The sequence below is a fragment of the Schistocerca americana genome, chromosome 8, assembly GCF_021461395.2.
Source record: "Schistocerca americana isolate TAMUIC-IGC-003095 chromosome 8, iqSchAmer2.1, whole genome shotgun sequence".
NCBI classification, from domain to species: Eukaryota; Metazoa; Arthropoda; class Insecta; order Orthoptera; family Acrididae; genus Schistocerca; species Schistocerca americana.
Window position 1 is genome coordinate 208807188 of NC_060126.1, and position 17993 is coordinate 208825180.

At 39.4% G+C, this 17993-nt stretch overlaps 1 protein-coding gene across 1 annotated transcript in view; it reads right to left on the reverse strand.

The window, feature by feature from the left end:
- The window catches only part of LOC124544716 (quinone oxidoreductase-like protein 1), a 138655-nt gene that overhangs the window by 38823 nt on the left and 81839 nt on the right, over nt 1-17993 (reverse strand). The window contains exons 2-3 of the mRNA XM_047123362.1: nt 14678-14957; nt 5226-5336 (exon numbers count right to left, since the gene is read on the reverse strand). Of these exons, the coding sequence (XP_046979318.1) occupies nt 5226-5336; nt 14678-14957 (391 nt within the window). The remainder of the gene's footprint in view (nt 1-5225; nt 5337-14677; nt 14958-17993) is intronic.

Genomic DNA, 17993 nt, shown 5'->3' on the forward strand with positions numbered 1-17993 from the left:
GGGTTTATAGTTTCTAAATGGTAGCACTTCGTAGCAGGCACTGTGGAAGTATTCAGAGTTACTACATAAAATACAAAGAGGCGAGCCATTAGGAACAACAAATCCAAGATTGATATAAGATTCATGAATTTTCTTTTCTTCATCCTTAGTGACTTGCTTCATATCTCACTGCTTGAAACCATGGAAATAAATGTCATTACATTATCATCTTGAATCTTATAGTCTTGATCAGAAATCTTGCAGGTTGATGCTGCATTTTCCAGACAATCGCCTTTGAACTTTCGATTCAAGATCTTGCTACAAAATTTTTAAGCCAATGCTCCATTCTATCTTTTAAGTTCAACAGTTTAATTTTACAACAGAACAAACAAATATTGAATTTTATGACTGTGGTCAATAAAAACACGAACCAAATGTACTGGGGTCTGAGAACAGTGCATGGATTCACCGTGCCAAACTAGACTGCACATTGCAATTGAGTTGGAACTGTACTCTGTACTGCGTGGAATGGGTTTATATATTCATACATTTGTTTCACAAGCTGTAACCTCCACTACATTGTGTCACATGTTGATGATAATAATTGAAAAAAAAAGGTGGTTATTGGTAACACATGTACTGTAATCAGTATTACAATCTTATGAAATAGTGGTAATAGTTATGATCTTTTAAAAAAAATAATTTCATGGCCAAAACAAAGTCAACCCCTTTTGCTATATAAAACCCGGACAGTGAAGCGTGAAGAAGCGATGAAATCCTTTGAGGCAGTTCCATGTATTTGTGGTTGAGATGGAGATGGAGATGGAGAGAGTGTAGTGGAATGCTTGTGGTGAGTGGGAGAGAGGACGGGAGAAAGGGTTCGCACGGCTCCTGTGTGTGTGTTTAGTTACGAGTAATGGGTCACCACATATCTACTCTTACAAACTAAATTCTTTTGTCTGTAGATTTATTATGTTGCTTGTCACCTCATTTTCACCTGTTAAGCACTGAGAGAAAAACCAACTTCATAACAGCAATATTGATATGATATTTATGAGTTGTTTTCTCAGTGCGTGACAAGACTTTATGTGCTTTATTCTGAAGGTCGACATTATTTTAGTGGAGCCTTCACAGAGGCCTTGTGGAGCCTCAGGGCTCTGCAGAACACACTTTGATATTGCTACTCTAGAATCTTACCTTGAGCAGCAGCATAGCATAATGGTTAAGATATGTTCCACAGATGTTAGAGGTTGTGGGTTCGAATCCTGTCAGATGCATAAAAATTTTTATTTTTGAATCTTTATTTTTATTAATTTAATTGGTCTAAATGTCTTTATTTCTAATGCTTTGCCACACTGTCAGATTTTTTATTTGTTCTCATCATCATCATCATCATCATCATCATCATCATTATTAACTTTGATTTAATTTCTCTTGTTTTATTATTTTATATTTTCATTCACATTATTGCATTCATTAATTCTATTCACAATATTGCTTGAATTTAGTTTTATTTATGAAATTATGTTTTAAATGTCTGATTGAGAATTAAAAAAAAGTCTTGTAACAAAAAATAATTTTTTAATGCCACTGCACAGCTAAGATAAAAAAATTCTCTCTTCTTTCGTTTGTAACAGATTGGCATTTTCCAACATTTAAATATTTGATAGACAAATAGAAATAACTAAAATCATGTGCACAGATTCCAAATGAAAAAAAAATGACAGGAATAAAAAATTAGAGCAAATAAAATTAATTATGATGATTAAAATGACATGGGAAAGGATTAGAAATAAAAATTTACATTTAAACTAATTAAATGAATAAAAATAATGATCAAAGTTATTTCAATAAATATTTAAAAATACAAATTGTAATGCATCTGACAGGAATCGAACCCACAACTTCTACATGTCAGAATACCAGGTGAGAGAAAAAGGACTTCACAACTTCGGAATGATATAGAAATTTATTGAGATAAGCTAGAGAACTGATAGATGTGTCATTTTGGTTTGATATGACTACCATTTGCGATGCAGAAAATATCTCATTGGTAGTCAATTTCTTCCCACATTTGTTGCAGAAAATTGGGCATAATTTGTGCAACAGCAGCATAGATTCGATTTTTCAGGTAGGCTTAATTGTTTGGTAGGGGAGAAACATATACAAGGTCTTCAATGAAACCCAGGAGAAAGAAATCCAGTGGTAAAAATGGAAATGTCGTGTGGCTAGGGCCTCCCGTCGGGTGGACCGTTCGCCTGGTGCAGGTCTTTCGATTTGACGCCACTTCAGCGACCTGCGTGTCGATGGGGATGAAATGATGATGATTAGGACAACACAACACCCAGTCCCTGAGCGCAAGTCTGGGGAATAATGTGTCTACACAATTTTTCCTTCACAGCCAGTCCACGAACCTGGGAAGCAATTAGCGAAGAAACCGTGAACTTCCGTGAGGAAATGAGGCGCACCATCTTGCTGGTGGAAAACCATCCCATCTCCGTCACCTTCACTGATCTATGGCATTCAAATGTTTTCAAGCATATCCATATACACAATACCAGTGACAGTTTTCTCCTTGAAGAAGAAAGGGCTGTAAATTTTCAATTTTCTAAGGGCACAAAACACATTAACTCTGGGGCTGTCACGAATGTGTTCCATGTGGATTTTTGCTGACTCATATCGCGCAGTTGTGGGTGTTCACCATGCCACTGATATGAAATGTTGACTCATCGCTAAAGATTGTTGTATTCAGGAATGTCTGGACGTCCTCTGTCCAATGCAACATCTCTGCACAGAATTCTCCATGAGCAACCTTATATGACTCATCAATGTTCTGTGCCATTATGACTCTGTACGGTTTCAAGAGTAAACACCTATGCAGTACTCACCAAACAAATCACACTGACTTTTGTGGATTCCAGGCAAATCTCTCCCTAACCTGAATAAGATTTTCACTCCGCAGCAGAGTGTGCACTGATATGAAACTTCCTGGCAGATCAAAACTGTGTGCCAGACTGAGACTTGAACTCGGGACCTTTGCCTTTCGCGGGCAAGTGCTCTACCAACCAAGCTACCCAAGCATGACTCACGCCCCGTCGATGCAGCTTTGCCCGCGAAAGGCAAAGGTCCCAAGTTCGAGTCTCGGTCTGGCACACAGTTTTAATCTGCCAGGAAGTTTCTCCCTAACCTGTTCGACATAATCATCAAGTAGCAAGTGAATTATCATGTTGTAGTGAGCAACCAGTCTCAACAAAGTTCTTGTGCCAGAAGTACGTTATAGGCCAGCTAGGAGGTTCTTTAGTGTATTCGGTGTGAAATTTACATCGAACAGTTGTTGCAGAGTTCGTTTCATTAAACCAAAACACACAGTGAGCAAATTCCACACTAGTGAAAGTAGCCGTTTGAATTGTGCACTATGCTGGCACTTCTGGTGACAGAATGGGGTACTGATCCACTACTTGAATCAAACATGAAGTTGTTTGCTACCGATTCTGTAAGTTATCGAGAGGAATTTCTCTACCATTCCAAAGTAAAGAACTCCTTTTTGACTCTCTCTGTACATCTTAACCACTGTGCTACACTGAATTTTAAGGCTCTAGAGTATGATGTAAAACTTTTTCATTGATTACTCACAAATGAAGGCCAACTTGGGTGTGATGTGATACCTACACCACCTCACAGATCAACGCTTCCCAAGCTGGGAGTAATAGCCCCCTGGGGGATAAAAGGAAATTTTATGAGGGGTAAAAAAGAAAATGGGTTGACTGTGTTTTGGCCATGAATGCAATTTTTTTAAAAAAGATCATAACTTTTACCACTATTTCATAAGATTGTAATACTGCTTACAGTACATGTGTTACCAATAACCACCTTTTTTCCAATTACTAGCATCAACATGTGACACAATGTAGTGGAGGTTACAGCTTGTGAAATAAATGCACGAATATTGTCTTCTTCAAATACTCCACCCACTACACACGTACTTTGTACCATAACCTGTCTCAATAGAATGCGACATGTACATCTCATATGCTTATATATCTTATGGAAATTCTCTCTCTAAGTTGTCGGTAGTTCCTGCAATGTTTCAAAAATTGCTTTATTATTTGCTTCCAACAGAGGAACACACTGACAGCACAACACAACAATAACTTTGTAGTGACTACTTCACTGCTGTACTGTCTACACAGTATTATAATTATAATAATTATTATTATTGGTAGTGGTCAGACACAAAGCATCAGCAGCCTGAGGCCTTCCAATTTCGGTCATTTCAGAAGTAAGGCGTCTAGCAATTAAGTAATTTACAAATGATAAGTATAGAGAATGCATTTTACCTTGATTGATTTTAAATGGGTTGCAGCAAGGATCCCTAGGAAGAGGATTGGTGCAGAGGAAGCATGTTTTGCATCAAGTGTCTGTCCTCAATGTGGATAGTTACATTTCTTTTTGGAGGAGGAGTTGTAGGTACCACTCGCAGTGCACTCAGGATTGCTTCATCATTCTATAAAAGAGTTGTTAGAAATAAGCAGTACCAGATGTGTCGCTGGCTCATTAGTTTGTGTTTCAGTAAAACATCTACAAAAACTAAATATCTTTTATCATTTTAAAAATAAAAGTATGCAACAAAAATTCTTTTTCATTCCAAAGTGTAGTTAGGCATTAACGATGATGGTGGTGGGGAAAGGGTGGGGGGTTACTAGCTAACATCTCATTACGCAAAGGGGTAATGGTCAGAGAAAGGTTGGGAACCATTGGTATAGATGGTTTTAGAAAGTCAATCCCATCCACACAGACCTACTGATGTATGTTGTATACAGGGGCAAACCAATATTTGATGAACATAAAGCAAAACTGTGAATTAAATTAGTAAGGCTATGGCCTGTGTGGGGCAGTTCACCAGTATATTTATTTATGCACCTCTCATGGCTCTGGACATGTCAGATGTTGGTTTAAGTCCATACATTCATCTCAGAATGTCATGTTGAGTTGTTAGCATGTATGATACTACTGCATAACAAGGAATATCATCCATATAAATATGGTAATGGAATGTTCTGATGGAATAGAAATAAGGGAAGGAGTAAAGGATAAGGAACAAGCATGACTGTATCAGTGTTAATTCAAGCGAGCTTACCGAAAGTGTGTAATTATTTGCCAGTCTAAAATTACATTCCAAAATGCTGATTGTACTATTAACTGCATTTAAAATTCTGCTGAACAGTGAAACATGTATTTTGTCTCACCTGTGTCTCCAGAGTTCAGTTTCCCAAGGTAATGAAGTGCAGTGTAGGCTTTTACGGCGTCCCCAATGCAGGCAGCAGCGTCAACAAAACTTACATCATCTGGCTTCAATACTGGAAACCCAACAAATTATTATAACTTTACCAAAAAATTAATATTTACTTCTATTGAAATAAGACAACTACTTATTGTATTTAATGAGAATGGTTTTTTTCCCTTAAAAATTTACATTTATTTCCAAATTGTCAATATGAATTCCACACAATTTAATAGTATTCCATTATGTGTCATACAAAGGTAAGCCATCCCTTTTACAGATATATTACAGCTCCCAGCAAGTCAACTGAAACTTGCCACACTATTTGTCTACAAATGATCCTACAGATTTGTTCCTCTTTGTAGTCACATATATTACAACCTTCATGTATTTACATAAAGCAACTAACTCCTATAGTAATTTATGAATTGTTTCAGGAAATGTTTGTTCCTCAAAATCTGCAATTTAACACTTGCATAAATGGCTAGTTGCAAGTCTTATAACTATACCAATATTTTATGAAAGTCTGACTGGATAACTATTATAGGATAACACTTTTTCAGAGACAAAGTCATCACCTGCATATTAATATAGAACAGGGATAGTTATGGCCCTACTACATGTTTCTGAGGCACTCTGAACATTACTTCCAGGTGTGCAGACAGTCTTGTCTTTCACTTCTTTGGAGTAGATGCATGGAAAGTAACCCACTGTTTCGATTGTTACTTACTTTCCTCATGCCAAACAAATCAACTTCTACCAAATCTTTCCTCTTGAATGCCTTCTGACTCAATTATTTTTTCTAAGACGAAATTTACACATAAACCTGCAGAACCGCATATGCATCCCTAATGGAATCAGTCCTGTCCCTCAACACCTTGTGTTTCTCATCTGTTTCAGATTCACTGATAACATCATAACCTAGGCACATGGCAAGGACAGTATATTTCCATCAGTATCATATTACAAACTTTTGAGCCTGCTTCACACATCCTTTATCAGTTCAATGGCCTACCTTTCTGAATACCGATTTCTATCTCCCTAGAACTCTCTGGCCATTCCAAACACATCAACCACCAACAGTACCTTAACTTTCCCACCTGTCACACGTTCCACATCAAAAAGTCCCTCCTCTACAGTCCTTGCACCTGCCGATTCAGCATCTGTAGTTGAAAGGAGTTTTTTAAGAAGACAACTAACCTTTCCAGAAGCTTTACAGCTAGATAACCTTACAGAGGCTGTGCAAGAAACAGATTTCCCGCACCATTTCTTCCAATGTGACCCAACAAATCCATTGACACTTCAAACCAGCCACTGATCAGTATTCCTTTGTCACTATATTTCTTCTACATATTGGAAAAAATAAGTGCATCCCTTGACATGGCTTTCATTATCTATTATTTTACCCTGAGACAACAGATGTTTTATCCACAAATGGTCAAACAACTTTTAGCATTGTACTTGATAACAGCAGAAAAGCCAAAATCCAGATAGTAGAGAAGATAAATTTAGTAATTCACAATCATATGGCAGTTTCCTTCTCTCTCTTTTTTCATCAAAAAACAAACATGATGTGACTTACCAAACGAAAGTGCTGGCAGGTCGAAAGACACACAAACAAACACAAACATACACACAAAATTCAAGCTTTCGCAACAAACTAATGCCTCATCAGGAAAGAGGGAAGGAGAGGGAAAGAAGAAAGGATGTGGGTTTTAAGGGAGAGGGTAAGGAGTCATTCCAATCCCGGGAGCGGAAAGACTTACCTTAGGGGGAAAAAAGGACAGGTACACACACACACACACACACACACACACACACACACACACACACACACACACATATCCATCCACACATATACAGACACAAGCAGACGTATTTAAAGACAAAGAGTTTGGGCAGAGATGTCAGTCGAGGCGGAAGTGCAGAGGCAAAGATGTTGTTGAATGACACGTGAGGTATGAGTGGTGGCAACTTGAAATTACCGGAGATTGAGGCCTGGTGGGTAACGGGAAGAGAGGATATATTGAAGAGCAAGTTCCCATCTCCGGAGTTCGGATAGGTTGGTGTTGGTGGGAAGTATCCAGATAACCCGGACGGTGTAACACTGTGCCAAGATGTGCTGGCCGTGCACCAAGGGATGTTTAGCCACAGGGTGATCCTCATTACCAACAAACACTGTCTGCCTGTGTCCATTCATGCGAATGGACAGTTTGTTGCTGGTCATTCCCACATAGAATGCATCACAGTGTAGGCAGGTCAGTTGGTAAATCACGTGGGTGCTTTCACACGTGGCTCTGCCTTTGATCGTGTACACCTTCCGGGTTACAGGACTGGAGTAGGTGGTGGTGGGAGAGTGCATGGGACAGGTTTTACACCGGGGGCGGTTACAAGGATAGGAGCCAAAGGGTAGGGAAGGTGGTTTGGGCATTTCATAGGGAATCCTCAGAACCTTAGGCCCCCTGCAAAACCTTTCACCTGACTCCATCAACCTCCTGACCCCACCGACACCCCGCACCCCTACCTTCTACCTTCTTCCTAAAATTCACAAACCCAATCATCCCGGCCGCCCCATTGTAGCTGGTTACCAAGCCCCCACAGAACGTATCTCTGCCTAGGTAGATCAACACCTTCAACCCATTACATGCAGTCTCCCATCCTTCATCAAAGACACCAACCACTTTCTCGAACGCCTGGAATCCTTACCCAATCTGTTACCCCCCGGAAACCATCCTTGTAACCATCGATGCCACTTCCTTATACACAAATATTCCGCACGTCCAGAGCCTCGCTGCGATGGAGTGTTTACTTTCACGCCGATCACCTGCCACCCTACCTAAAACCTTTCCTCATTACCTTAGCCAGCTTCATCCTGACCCACAACTTCTTCACTTTTGAAGGCCAGACATACCAACAATTAAAGGGAACAGCCATGGGTACCAGGATGGCCCCCTCGTACGCCAACCTATTCATGGGTCGCCTAGAGGAAGCCTTCTTGGTTACCCAGGCCTGCCAACCCAAAGTTTGGTACAGATTTATTGATGACATCTTCATGATCTGGACTCACAGTGAAGAAGAACTCCAGAATTTCCTCTCCAACCTCAACTCCTTTGGTTCCATCAGATTCACCTGGTCCTACTCCAAATCCCATGCCACTTTCCTTGACGTTGACCTCCATCTGTCCAATGACCAGCTTCACACGTCCGTCCACATCAAACCCACCAACAAGTAACAGTACCTGCATTATGACAGCTGCCACCCATTCCACATCAAACGGTCCCTTCCCTACAGCCTAGGTCTTCGTGGCAAACTAATCTGCTCCAGTCCGGAATCCCTGAACCATTACACCAACAACCTGACAACAGCTTTCGCATCCCGTAACTACCCTCCCGACCTGGTACAGAAGCAAATAACCAGAGCCACTTCCTCATCCCCTCAAACCCAGAACCTCCCACAGAAGAACCACAAAAGTGCCCCACTTGTGACAGGATACTTTCCGGGACTGGACCAGACTCTGAATGTGGCTCTCCAGCAGGGATACGACTTCCTCAAATCCTGCCCTGAAATGAGATCCATCCTTCATGAAATCCTCCCCACTCCACCAAGAGTGTCTTTCCGTCGTCCACCTACCTTCGTAACCTGTTAGTTCATCACTATGAAATCCCCAAACCACCTTCCCTACCCTCTGGCTCCTATCCTTGTAACCGCCCCCGGTGTAAAACCTGTCCCATGCACCCTCCCACCACCACCTACTCCAGTCCTGTAACCCGGAAGGTGTACACGATCAAAGGCAGAGCCACGTGTGAAAGCACCCACGTGATTTACCAACTGACCTGCCTACACTGTGATGCATTCTATGTGGGAATGACCAGCAACAAACTGTCCATTCGCATGAATGGACACAGGCAGACAGTGTTTGTTGGTAATGAGGATCACCCTGTGGCTAAACATGCGTTGGTGCACGGCCAGCACATCTTGGCACAGTGTTACACCGTCCGGGTTATCTGGATACTTCCCACCAACACCAACCTATCCGAACTCCGGAGATGGGAATTTGCTCTTCAATATATCCTCTCTTCCCGTTACCCACCAGGCCTCAATCTCCGCTAATTTCAAGTTGCCACCACTCATACCTCACGTGTCATTCAACAACATCTTTGCCTCTGCACTTCCGCCTCGACTGACATCTCTGCCCAAACTCTTTGTCTTTAAATACGTCTGCTTGTGTCTGTATATGTGTGGATGGATGTGTGTGTGTGCGTGAGTGTATACCTGTCCTTTTTTCCCCCTAAGGTAAGTCTTTCCGCTCCCGGGATTGGAATGACTCCTTACCCTCTCCCTTAAAACCCACATCCTTTCTTCTTTCCCTCTCCTTCCCTCTTTCCTGATGAGGCAACAGTTTGTTGCGAAAGCTTGAATTTCGAAAAAGAAGAAAAACATGTACCCTTCAACTCAACCCCTGAGCCACTCCAGCTCCCTCCAGTACCACCACCAAGTCTTTCACCTGTGAAAAACCCATATGTAGAACAATTCCAGGTTTTGAGCCACAGGCAGTCACATAAATAAGATTGAACTTGTAGCTTCAACAGCTGCCATTCTTTCCACAGTAAAAAGTCTCTCCCATACAGTGTAACCGCATCTAGAGCAACAAGCACTCCCCAGCCTTGCCCAGTATGCTAAAGCATAAACAGGCACTGTCCTCCAATCTTAGTTCATTAACTGATCTCCCACATGTTCCTAATTGTTCAATCATCCCAATTTATGAGATGCTCAGAAGCATCACCCTAATTCTGCAGTACCACCCCAGACTCAAACACCCTGTCACATAGTGCACCTGATTCCCCCTCCTCCCCCCTCCCCTCTTTTCCAAATACCAGTTTCTCAGTTTGCATAGCATAGATGATAATTGTCTATCCAACACACCCTTTAATCATTGAAACCCACTGGAGTCTGATTCCACTAGGCTGTCAAATACCTTCCTCCACCCCTGTCACCATGCCTTTCCTTTCCACCCACTTCCCAACAGGTACTCACCACCATCACTGTTACCTCTGCAGTTGACCTGTTCCTGTGATCTCTCCTGCTCCCTCATAACAAGTAACTTATGGGACTTTCCTTCAACACAAAGAAATCTCTGGTGCCACATGGCTATCTTGTTCTACTGCTCCCTCTTGCTCACCTGGACATCACCCTTCACATTCCTGTCACCATTCCAGATTCCATCTCGCTTACATGCCTGTCGACTGTTCAAAACATCAACTACAGGGACTGTTCTTACCTTTACTCCTTCCTATATTAAACAGGTTGTACTTTTAACAGCCAGACCTAAAAGTACAACAACATGAATTACGATGGATTGCTACACATTACATAGAGGAGATACACTGAGCAGCAGACACGTACATTTAAAAGTAGGCTCTTGGATATTATCAAGCTATTGGACTAAGTCCTTCCTCAAGTTGGGTTGCAGTGTCTGGAACCGACAGTGTTTTTTTTTCCTTTTGTGTGTGTGTGTGTGTGTGTGTTGGGGGGGGGGGGGGGGGGGGGTTAGCCATAAGAGGCACCTCAACGCCTCATCTATGTGCTGAGTAGCAATGTATCATAATTCGTACTACTGTTATTCAATCACCAATTTTCCATTGTTTGACAAACAACTATACATTTCCTTCTTTGACAGTGAGAATCTGTTATCATCTACAGCTATCCTCCAAAAAACACCTAACTGTGTGTAGTAGAGGATAATTCTGGTAACAGCACCATTTTCTGCCCTTTCCTGTTCCATCCCCTAATGGTGTGTGGAAAGCATGACTGTAGGAAACCTCGATAGTGTTGTGTTGTAACCACAATAAAGTCAAAATCTGAAAGCAGGGTCATCAAAGTAGTAAAACACTTGGCACTGAAACTCCAATGTACAGAGAGAACACAACTGCTGCTATTTCTACAAACACTAAATATTCCAGAACATGCAAACAGCACAAACACAAGAAATTTAAGGTCCATCCACGAATGATAAATTATGGCTGGTGATCAGATCTGAACTGGTGACCCAAAGCATGCCATCCAGTGACACTACTGCTAGTCCACACTGCACACAGCACAGTTCGCAGCAGTATGACTTCTAGTTCCTCCAGTTCTCTCATGACGATCATTTCATGAGATGTATGTACACGAAATTAATACGTTGTCTGTCTTTCTCAGAACAATATTAACAGTAAATCTCTCTGTGATGCACAATGCTTCTCTTTTAGTAACTTCAATTGGAATTTGGTGAGCGTTTCCATATCTTATCACACTTACTAAATGAACCTGTGGCAAACATACATCACAGTTGTTTGGATATTCTCTACCTCCTCCATTAATCATACTTGCTACGGGTACTCGAGAACTGATTGAACCAGTGTATTGTAAGCCATTTTTATTGTGGATTAATTACATATCATTCGTATTCTTCCCATGAATCTCAGCTTGGTATCTGCAATTCAATATTATATATATTGTATATTATGAAAAGGATAATTACTACTCACCGTTTAGCAGAGATGCTGATTTTTTTTTAATGTGGAACTGGGTTCTGAGAACGTGTAAGGAAACTTTTCGATACCAACACAGATGGAAGGAGCAAGGCTCCACAGTGGAGGGTAAAAACACATAAAAATACATAAACAACATAGAAATATGTTTGAAAAAATTTACAGAAATACACATCATCTCCACTGCATGGAGAGTAGCAACTATTTTTTCTTAATATGATCATTCCATTTTAGGCCACTCTTGGTAGTAACTTCTACATCCAGTGGTTTATAGTCTATAGTGTAATCTAAGGGCAACACATCCTTTCATCTATTTATGCACAACACATTAGATTTACTTATGTTAAGTGTCAATCACCTATGTCTGTCCCTGCACGTCTGACAGTTTGATGTGTGGAGTTCTATGTGCTATGCTGAATGTTGTTGAATGTTTGGACAATGTCTTGAACATCACATTTGTTTTCTCCGTCAGTGATTAGAAATGTATCATCTTCTGTAGAAGTTAACTTTTGAATGCATGTTGGCTTGTAGGAGGAACTAGAAACTGATATCCACAGAAAGAAACTTGGGGAAAACCTACTCAACAACAATAGTGGAACAGGTTCAACCAACATTTCCAAAATTTTGACAAAGTACTTAAAGGATTCTCACAATCTACAATTTCAATGCACAGCAATTTACATAACCAATCCCCTTCATTTCCCAATAAGTTTAACCTACAACAAATATGTACGATATGTTGTAACCTTTTTTACATAATATTACCATTTAATATAACAGAATTGTGCACATGTCCAAATTCTGTTGCAGCCCAGTCATATTTATAAAGTAGAAGAAAAACACATTTGTGTATGTATAATCACCTAGGATAATAGCTGAATTATGCACATAATCATATTCTTAGGCAGCCCATTCATCTTTTTAAAATGAAAGAAAACCATTTCTGTACATAACCATTTAATATAATAACCGATTTGCAGTGTAGAGTAACAAATAACCTAGCTTTAGGTATGGCAACTCTCAGTCATCTTTGTATCTAATGTAGCAAGTATATTTGTAACATGTATGTCATCTTTGATGTGACAGTGTACGCATAGCATACAGGAGGTCATACAACAAGCTGCAATATGCGCTTTTTATGATGCTACTGTCCCTGTAAGTACAACTTACTGTCACAAGTTAATGTTTTCAAACTTTAAAAGCACCTTTCCTAAAGCACAGTTTTTATCACTAGTAAAAGACATAACATAACCTATATTGCCCTTTGTCTGCTGCTGTGAAAATGCTTTACTGCTCTTCACTAACACCAGCTATGAAAACAATTTTCCACATGAAGATGATGTGAACCACTGAAATGCATAGTGACAAAGTAAATAAGGGATTGCTGTAGAAAACTGTTTTACTTGTATTTATCAACAGCCACAGCCCTCATATAATGCTGTCCTTTATGGATGAAATATTCTTCAGTGAGCTTGTATTTTGCTCAGTCAGCCACAATGCACAGCTATGTCAAATGCCTTCCAGAATCCAAGGAACGTGACATCAAGATGGGCATCATTATCTATGGTCCTCTGGACGTTGCGGACAGAGTGACCAAAGTACACAAAAACTTTGTTTCTGGCCTTTATGTTGATTTCTACCAAAATGATATTTGTTCCCCAAAAAGGTGATAAAAGCAAGCATAGAATATGTTCCATAAGACTACAAGACTGATGTCAGTGATATAGTCTTATACAATAATTGCAAGCCTATGTCCCATGACCATTCTTGGAAACAGGACTTACATGCACTTTTCTCCATTTTCTTGGTACACTTTACTGTCCCAGTCATTTACGATAAACCATTGCTAGGAGGCGAGAGTTCTTTCAAGTACTCCATATAGAATCACATAGATTACTTCATCAGGTCCACATATAGTTTCTTTGTTGAGCTATTTTCGTTAATTTTCTGCTAAGCAATGGCTTATATCAATATCTGTCATTTTGGCATACAGTAATGATTGAAAGAAGGAACCCGATTACTATCTTCTGTAGTAAAATAATTTTGGAGGAATAGTGAATTCAGTATTGCAGTATCCTTTCTGTGATCTTCCATTAGAGCACTAAGCTACTGAGTAGATGATTTTAAATGGTTTATTGATTTACACAAGACCAAAATTTTTTTAATATCCATTTGTCAGATCAATTGGCAAAATTTTATTTTTAATCCCACTGAACCCTTGTCACATTGCACTTTATGATCACTTGGTGTCATTCAGATATTTTTTGTTAACAAGTGTTTAACTTCGCTTAAATCTGTGCCAAAAATCTCACCACATATATAACTTTCTAATACAACTACTAAACCACAGTGTGTCTTTTCCATCTCACTGCAATTACATATGTAAAGCATCCCATAGAATCATTGTGAATATGGACACAATGCACCTATACTTATCAAATGCCAGCAGATATGAGAATGACATTGTCAAAAACAGATATGTCATCTCACTGTCACACCTCCATTTTACTTTCATAATTTAAACTTCCATCCTCTCTGAATGGTATTGAGTTGTCTTTCCATTTATTTCTTAACTTAATTCTTATGGATATGATTCAATATTTCTTTTATTTCCAATTTTTTTTTAAAATTAGCACTAGTGTAATTTAGTTGTTCTAAAACTTAATTGTGTCACATTATTTATTTTATTTCTATCAGGAGTTGTTAAAATCTCTATTACGTAGTTCCCTATTGTTGGCCAATTTTCTCACCAACGCACAACTATAACAACTTTAGCTTCTGCTTATTCACTGTACCACTAATAAATTAAAACAAAACAAACAGCAGTATTTGGAATATTATAGTATTTTCAAACCAGAGATTAGAATTAAAACTTTAAGATACATACCAACATCAAATTCTTGTACAACAACATATTCTGAGCAACCAGACTGTTCATAATCAAGTGGTACAACTCCAACAACCTGATCACCAACTTTCAAAGTAGTCACATCAGACCCAACAGCTTGAACAACACCTGAGATGTCAAATCCCAAACCCATGAATTGTTTCTTGTTTGCTCTTGCAAGTATCTGCATTACAGCAATGTGATCAAACTGAGTATCAGGCAGGCCACATGCTTTTACTTCGATAAGAATCCCGTTTTTTTCCAGGTCAGGCAGTGTCACCTGTAAACAAGTAGAAAAGACAATATGAAATAAATAAAAGGAGTGGTGATGAAAGTAGGTAACATTGACGAGGGTGTGAGACAGGAATAGGTGAATGACAGGAATCTGTGAAAATGATAATGACACTTTTAACTTCTTGTGACAGAGGAAAACTGCTGTACTCTTGAAAAGAAAGATAAGTCCAATACTCACTAAGTTCATATTTCGCTGAGTATGTGAGAGGGCGCAATTTAACCAAATGCTTTCTTGAAGCCTAGAAAAACAGCATCAGCCTAGGTGCCTATGTCTACAGTGCTGTGTATCTCATGAACGAACAGAGCAGGCTGAGTTTGACAAGGTCTCTGCCTGCAGAATTCATGTTGATATTTACAGAAGATTTTTGTTCTCCAAAATTGTCATAATATGTGACAATCAGACACGTCACACAATTCTACACTACACTAACTTCAGCACTATGAGTCTGCAAGTACGTCCATCTATCCTAGGACCCTTCTCGAAAATGGAAATGAATTGCGCTTTTCCAGTCACTGGGTACCCTTTGTTGGTCCAACGACCTATGATAAACTACTGGTACATTTGGAGCAAGTTCTTTTGCATAATCTATGGAGAATCTCAAAGTATCTCATCCTATGCAAACGCCATTCCACTACTGAGCATTTTGAGTTTTTTTCCTATTACACAATCATTTATTTTTAAAACAATATGGAAATGATTGATTGCTATTATCACACAGAGGTGGCAATGAGACACAGAAAGGCACAATGAAAAGACTGCTTAATATTTAAGCTTTTGGATAAAAGTCCCCTCCTGAAACACATTCACAAAAGAACAACATGCAAACACATTGTTACTTTCTCTGGTTGCTGTGGCCCGAATCTCACTGTGGCTGACGAGAGCAGCAATTTGGGGTAGGGCATGGGGAGGGGAGGGAGGAGGCATGGGGTGGGGGGGGGGGGGGAGGTGCAATAGCAGGTTAGGGAAGGGAGAAAAATGATGTGTTGCTTGTGGGAGTATGCAGGGGCATGGTATGGGCAGGATATGGCTGGCTGCTAGGTGCAGAGTCAGAAAGATTTACAGTGGGTGGGAAGGACGAAAGAGGAGAGGAGAGGAGAGAGAGAGAGAGAGAGAGAGACTTAGGGAAGTGGTATCTGAAAATGTTTTTGGATTTTCTCCATCTGTGTTCAGGGTTGACTACTCAGATAGTCTGCAATTTGTATCCTGTTACTCTTGTTAAGCAAAGATATTTTCCTACGTTCGTTCAACATTCCTTGTAACACCTGTAGTCACTGATGTTCTCACAGCCTTAAGATCACTGATGGCCTCCTCTGTGTTGAGTGATTTGAAAATTTAGGTATGACTGCTGCTAGGTGGTCTAACAAGGAGAGGTCCTCAGTGGTGGGATTGACTTTTGACTTTTTGAAAGCATCTATACTGCGATGTAAATATCCCAACTATCACGTACCACAGCCACTCATCCTGGTAGGCCCTCATTTGTGAGTTATTGACCAAAAAAAAATCTGAATTGCTTGATGCTCAATACCATTAATATAGTAGCTTCTTATTTACTGGTTGCGTGGTGTAATGGATAGTGCAAGGCCTTGACATGGAGGAAAGTAGTGGGTTCGAATCTCGTCAGATACTTTAATATTTTTTGTTGTTTTTTTATTTTTTTTTATTTTTATCAAAATTATTTTGATCATTACTTTTATTCAATTAATTGGTTTAAACGTAATTTTATATTTCTATTCCTTTATCACATCATTTTACTTATCACATCAGCATCTTCATCTATCTGCTCTCATCTTTCTTCCTATTATTTTTTTTCCACTCGAAATCTGCGTTCACATGATTTTAAGTATTCTTTTTGATTTAATTTCTTTCATTTTATCATCCTATTTTTTCATTCATGTTTTGCAGTCATTATTTCTATTCCTCATTTTTCTTGAATTTGGCTTTACTTATAATCCCTTCTTTTGTTTAAATCTTCATCTCCACTGTTTTGTAATGGTGTTGAGTGAATTTAGGCTATGTTTTAAATGTTTGTACAATGATTACCATAAAAAATTGTGCATCTTCCAATGAAAAGTACATTTTTGACACTATTGCACAGTCAGGATAAATAGATTAAATGACTTTTGTTTTTTAACCAATAGATCGGCATTTTCAAATATTTAATTATTATAACAGATAAATATAATTAAATTCATATTCACAATAATTTCAATAATATAAAGAAAAAATGGGAACAAATGAAAAAATTCATACAATGACTGAAATGTGACAAAGGAATAGAAATAAAAAATTACATTTAAAGCAATTAACTTAATAAAAATAATGAGCATTGTCATTTTGATAAAGACTTAAAAATAAAAAAGATTTAAGGCACATCATGAGATTTGAACCTTCAGCATGTGAAAGCCTGACTATAGTCATTACACCACACAGCCAGTCTACTTAAATCTTAACACTATTGAGCACCATATAAAATTCCGAATTTTTTTCCATCTATTACTCACCAACAAGGTCACCCAAGTGTGAATGGCAGCAGGTGGTGATACCTGGGATCTTAACCTACATCACCGTATAGATGGTTTCAAAAAGTCAAGCAGACTGCAGTCAAGTCAAGCACTGCAGACCTCTCCATGTAAGACATCAAACTCCCAAGTCAGTTCTCGATCAATTTGCTTGAAATAATTAGGCAAAACACACAAGATATGCAGAACAATCTTATATAATCCATCTCTGACAGCAGGTTTCATTGGGTGACACTCATTCTATAGCAGGTCTATTTATGTTGCCTCCCCCCCCCCCCCCCCCCCCCCACCTCACCTCACCAAATACAGCAACAAGATCAAGAAAATCTAAAATGCTCTGCCACTGCAGCTCCTGATTAAAACCGAGCGAGGTGGCGCAGTGGTTAGCACACTGGACTCGCATTCGGGAGGACGACGGTTCAATCCCGTCTCCGGCCATCCTGATTTAGGTTTTCCGTGATTTCCCTAAATCGTTTCAGGCAAATGCCGGGATGGTTCCTTT